The sequence below is a fragment of the Triticum dicoccoides genome, chromosome 2B (assembly GCF_002162155.2).
Source record: "Triticum dicoccoides isolate Atlit2015 ecotype Zavitan chromosome 2B, WEW_v2.0, whole genome shotgun sequence".
In the NCBI taxonomy this organism is placed as follows: domain Eukaryota; kingdom Viridiplantae; phylum Streptophyta; class Magnoliopsida; order Poales; family Poaceae; genus Triticum; species Triticum dicoccoides.
The window spans coordinates 111,288,068-111,294,097 of record NC_041383.1 but is presented as its reverse complement, the minus strand read 5'-3'; the positions used below and the strand labels follow the sequence as shown (position 1 = coordinate 111,294,097).

The following is a 6,030-nucleotide window of genomic DNA, read 5'->3' as shown; positions in this document are numbered from 1 at the left end:
TGCATGGCATCGATTCGCGTGCCCATGCATGGTCACCCGACGAGCCCGTCGCGCCGAGCATCTCCACTGCTCGGTCCGTTTCGCCAGCGGCCGCCGAGTCGCACGCGGCTCGGCCCGTCACGCCGTCTTCGCCTGCAGCTCGGCCCGTCACGCCGTCTTCGCCCGCGGCTCGGGTCCTCACGTCGCCTTCATCAGCGGATCGGCCCGCGACACCGGCCGCGCCACGGCCCACTATGCCGAGCTCGCCATCGGCCCGGTCTGTGATGCCGGAGTCGCCAGCTGCTTCGTTTGCTCTGCCGGTTTGGCCGGTGGGTCGGCCTTCTTCGCCGACCGAGTCCGAGGCTACCGTGACTGGCTCCTCGTCACCGGCTGACTCGTCAACGTCGCCGTCCTCCAGCCCGTTGCAGGCTGCTCCGTCGACCTCGGTGGTTCCTGTGTCCCGACCACATACACGCAGTCGCAGTGGCATTTTCAAACCTAAGGAACGTAAGGATGGTACGATTGCTTGGTTGGCTGCTTGTTTGGCTGCTGCTGTTGCGGATCCATCTTCTGAGCCTCGCTCATATCAGGCTGCCCTGCGCATTCCACATTGGCGAGAGGCTATGGAGCAGGAGTTTCATGCTCTTCTTCGTAACAAGACATGGACTCTCGTTCCTCCACCACCACGGGTAAATGTTATTGACTCAAAATGGGTATTCAAAGTGAAGAAGCATTCGGATGGATCTATTGAGCGTTACAAAGCGCGACTTGTTGCTCGCGGTTTTCGGCAGCGTCATGGTCTTGACTATGAGGACACCTTCGGTCCTGTCGTCAAGCCTACCACTATTCGGCTTCTTCTCTCCATTGCTATTTCTCGTGGTTGGTCACTTCGTCAACTTGATGTGCAGAATGCTTTCCTACATGGATTTTTGGAGGAAGAGGTTTATATGAAACAGCCGCCTGGTTTCTCTGATCCTGATCGTCCTGACTATATCTGTCGTCTTTCCAAAGCACTATATGGTTTGAAGCAAGCTCCTCGTGCCTGGCATGCCCGCCTTGCCTCTGCCCTTCGTGCTCATGAGTTTGTGCCGTCTACTGCTGACACTTCATTATTTCTTCTACAGAAGCCAGAAGTCACTATGTATCTTTTGGTATATGTCGATGATATTATCCTTGTCAGCTCTTCTCAGTATGCTGCTGATGCTCTTGTCTGCTCTCTTGGTGCTGATTTTGCGGTCAAAGATCTTGGGAAGCTTCACTACTTTCTTGGAGTTGAAGTCACTTCTCGTGCTACTGGTCTTGTCCTTACGCAGAAGAAGTACTCCTTGGAGTTGTTACAAAGAGCTGGCATGCTGAAGTGCAAACCGACCACCACACCCATGTCGTCTACCGACAAGATAACAGCTGTTGATGGTGAGCTTTTGTCTCCTGCGGATGCCACAGAGTACAGGAGCATTGTTGGTGGACTTCAGTACTTGACGATCACGAGACCAGATATCTCTTATGCTGTTAACAGGGTTTGTCAGTATCTTCAGGCTCCCAGAGATACTCATTGGGCTGCTGTTAAACGCATTATTCGTTATGTTCAGTTCACCCTGACATTTGGTATGCATATTCGGCCGACTTCCTCTCGGGTCCTTTCGGCCTTCTCTGATGCAGATTGGGCTGGTAGCCCAGATGACAGGCGATCCACGGGGGGTTATGCAGTATTCTTTGGCTCTAATTTGATCGCCTGGAGTGTTCGAAAACAGGCTACTGTGTCACGTAGCAGTACTGAAGCTGAGTACAAGGCTGTGGCTAATGCTACTGCAGAGATTATTTGGGTGCAGTCTTTGCTTCAGGAGTTGGGTTTGTCTCAACCACAGCCTCCTATTCTTTGGTGTGATAACATCGGTGCTACATACCTTTCTGCAAATCCAGTATTTCATGCCCGAATGAAACACATTGAAGTTGACTATCACTTTGTACGGGAACGTGTATCACAGAAGCAACTCCAGATCAAGTTTATCTCATCTAAGGATCAACTTGCAGACATCTTCACTAAGCCTTTACCGCTGCCACAGTTTGAGGCTTGTAGGCGCAATCTTACCCTTCTCAGTTCTTTAGAAAGTGGCTAAGATTGAGGGAGGGTGTTAGACTATGTATAGTTTCTGTACCTATGTACGTATATTGTACATATTGTAACACAACCATTATATATAATGAGATAAGCCACCCCTAGAGGGTTGTGCTGGTTCCCCAAAACTTATTGTCTTACATCCGCTAGTATTGTCTCTATGGACGAGTTAGGCACAAATTTTGGAGGTTTTAGCCACGGGCGCCCGTGGCTCCACAACCTCTGCCGGCTATATATATGTCCAGGGCTGGTATTGTTCTCTTGCAAGCCACGGCCAAACCAAAGAAAAGTGTGAGGCAGAGGCACCACTTAACATTGTGGTATATTACACTAGCTAGTCGCTAGAGTAGTAGCGATGGCCTCTGCCTCTTGCCTTGGCTTAGTGGTGCTCGTGGCAATGGCCTCGGCGGCGTCGGCGCAGCTGTCGTCGACGTTCTACGACATGTCTTGCCCCAACGCGCTGGCCACCATCAAGGCCGGCGTGACGGCCGCCGTGCAAAACGAGGCCCGCATGGGGGCGTCGCTGGTGCGGCTGCACTTCCACGACTGCTTCGTCGATGCAAGTCCCATAACCTTACTCAGTTGCGAGTATTAGACAGTCACGCTGTAAAAAAAAACTGTCAAATGATAGTGTTTCTGAATTTGTTTCCAGGGATGTGACGGGTCCGTTCTATTGGCGGACACGGGGAGCTTCATCGGCGAGCAGGGGGCAGCCCCGAACAACAATTCCATTCGAGGCATGAACGTCATCGACAACATCAAGACCCAGGTGGAGGCCGTGTGCAAGCAGACCGTCTCCTGCGCCGACATCCTCGCCGTCGCCGCCCGTGACTCCGTCGTCGCGGTAAGCTTGGCAATTACAGCTCTCATGCATGTCTTCCACATGCTATTGCTAGTACTACTACTTTCTTAAACTGTGGTTTGGAACTAATTCTGGGCATACCAAGCAGCTGGGAGGACCGACGTGGACTGTTCTTCTCGGGAGGAGGGACTCCACCACTGCAAGCAAGACCAACGCGGAAAATGACCTGCCACCTCCTACCTTCGACCTCCAAAACCTCACCACCTTGTTCGGCAACAAGCAGCTCAGCATGACAGACATGGTCGCGCTCTCAGGTACACACTGCTAATATGCTTTCTCTCATCTCAGACTTTACGACAAAGACTAGCAAGAGCTATTCTGACAGGATCTACGAGAAATATGCCGTGACCTTGTTCTGTGCTCTCGATCTATCTGCAGGCGCCCACACGATCGGGCAATCGCAGTGCCGGTTCTTCAGGGACAGGATCTACAACGAGACCAACATCGACACTACCTTCGCAACATCTCTCAGAGCCAACTGCCCCCGGTCCGGCGGCGATAACAGCCTAGCGCCGCTGGACAATGGCACCCCCAACGGGTTCGACAACGCCTACTACACCAACCTCATGTCCCAAAAGGGGCTGCTGCACTCGGACCAGGTGCTGTTCAACGGAGGCGGCGCCGACAACACGGTCAGGAGCTTCTCGTCCAGCGCCGCGACGTTCAACAGCGCCTTCACGACGGCCATGATAAACATGGGGAACATCGCGCCCAAGACGGGGACGCAGGGGCAGATCAGGCTCGTCTGCTCCAAGGTCAACTCCTGATCTCCGCGCTGGCGCTCTTCTGCTGCGCATGAACTAAATAAGGTCTTGGAGACCAGTACCAGCACCTACGGAGTACGTGTGTAGGGTGGGTGAAAATTGTATCGGTGCATGCGTGCGTGTGTCCTCATGTGTAACGAATTCTCGTGCAAAGGCATGGAGGATTCCTTTCGTTTATCTCAGTATGTCATACTGCGAGATGATAACCTTCACTCGACGGCCCTGATATCCGTGCAAATGTCATCACGGACGGACTGCCCACTAGACCTGGCGTGGACAGCCCAGCCCGAAAAACCCAGGCCGGGTCAGGCTTGGCATTCAGGCTGGTCTTGGGCATCATTTTACAGCCCGGATGCTAGATCGGGCTGGGTTCGGGCTTCTCTTTTCTGTGATTTTGGGCTGGGCTTGCATATGGAGGATAAAAACTGTCGTTCAGGCCAGGCTTTCGTGCTTCGGGCCTATGTGCAGGCCAGTCTTGGGCCTGGACAAGGATTTATTTTCAGGCTTCAGGCCATGCTTGGGCTTGGAGTTTGAAGGTCAGGCTTTTGCAAGCTGGGCCAAAAACCTGGCCCGGGCCGACCAATGATCAAGTTTACTGCCCATTATAAATGAGGATCGTCTCTACTAATGGGCGACACTATATGGCCTGTAATTGGTAAGACATCATGAGTCAAGCAAGTGTAAATTGGCTCGTGAGCCCAAATCTTTATGAGTTCTTTTGGCACAAAATCACATAGTGCAAATTGCTTAAAACATAAGTGTAAATTGCAGCACATTGCACTCTATTCCAATGTAACAATAAAAACACCATTTCCATCAAAATATAAAAAAAATCGCATTATATATTTATAGATCGCCATCAATCTCATTAATCCCTTCGAGGGTTTTGAAGTAAATGTGTACAACCCCGGCGGTCTATAGGTCCATGTGAATATTTATCCATGCCTAGGTCACGTGTATGCCGGCCGAGATTCAGGGAGGAGGCGCTGGAGGCGGCAAGTCCTATCTGGATCCAGGGACGCTGGCACATCTGCTTGTCAGGACATGGGGGAGCCTAACGTACTAGCAATGAAGAACAGATTAGGAGGCCTCCGCGGGGAGAGGGAGGACCCATGAAGGAGGAGATGGGTCATGGAGGGAAATTAAGGTGGGGCGTGGTGGTGCAAGAGAGGTGCACTTAGGAGGGAAAGGTGGGGGTGTGGTGGTAAAAGAGAGGTGCACTTAGGAGGGAAAGGCGGGGTGTGGTGGTGAAGGAGGCAACAACAAGGTGTGAAAGTGCCAGAGAAGAGGAGGGCTACACCACTGCCACCCGAGGTGCAAGAATGGTGAAAGTGCAACTATCCCTAGGTGGTTTTGGTAATTCATAACAACATATAGCTCATTGAGCTAATGCTATTCCAAGACTATTATTTCAGGAAAGCTCAATGAATGGCATGGCATGGATGATGAAAGTTGATCCCTCAAAATACTAAGGACAAAGAATTGGCTCAAGCTCAAAAGCTCAAGACTCTTCATTTTACATTTTAGTGATCCAAGATCACATTGAGTCTATAGGAAAAGCCAATACTATCAAGAAGGGATGAGGTGTTGCTTAATGAGCCTCTTGCTTCATGTGCTTAGTGATATGCTCCAAAACCCTCAACTACTTTCCCACATCCACAAATGACCTAAACCTAAAGCCAAAATCGGTCACACCGATTCTTTCTATCCGGCGCCACCGATTCCAAAAGTCATAGCCACTGCCACAAACCCTAAGCAAATCGGTCTTACCGATAGGGATCTCGGTCTCACCGAGATGGGGTTGCAATCTCTCTGTTTCCCTTCGTAACGTTTCGGTCTAACCAAAGTGAGCGATCGGTCCCACCGAGACTGCAATGTAAACTCTCTGTTTCCTTTTTGTAACATTCCGGTCTCACCGAAAAGAACAAATCGGTCCCACAGAGTTTACCTGACCAACTCTCTGGAAAGCTTATTACCAAATCAGTCTCACCGAGTTTGTGTAATCGGTCTCACCGAGATTACGTTATGCCCTAACCCTAACCGAATCGGCCTCACCGAGATGCATGTCAGTCCCACCGAAAATCACTAATGGTCACTAGGTTTACTAAATCGGTCCGGCCGAGTTTAACGATTTGATCCAACCGAGTTTGGTAAATTGTGTGTAACGGTTAGATTTTGTGTGGAGGCTATATATACCCCTCCACCTCCTCTTCATTCATGGAGAGAGCCATCAAAACGAACTACACTTCCAACTTACCATTTCTGAGAGAGAACCACCTACTCATGTGTTGAGGCCAAGATATTCCATT

The 6,030-nt window shown here is 50.9% G+C and overlaps 1 protein-coding gene across 1 annotated transcript; it reads left to right on the top strand.

Moving 5' to 3' along the window:
* The first annotated feature begins 2,373 nt into the window (after positions 1–2,373).
* LOC119362433 (peroxidase 2-like) lies at positions 2,374–3,925 on the top strand. The gene is made up of 4 exons (XM_037627650.1): positions 2,374–2,654; positions 2,748–2,939; positions 3,046–3,211; positions 3,336–3,925. The coding sequence occupies exons 1-4, from the start codon at positions 2,451–2,453 to the stop codon at positions 3,722–3,724; spliced, it is 951 nt and encodes a 316-aa protein (XP_037483547.1). The 5' UTR covers positions 2,374–2,450; the 3' UTR covers positions 3,725–3,925.
* Positions 3,926–6,030: the final 2,105 nt, after the last annotated feature.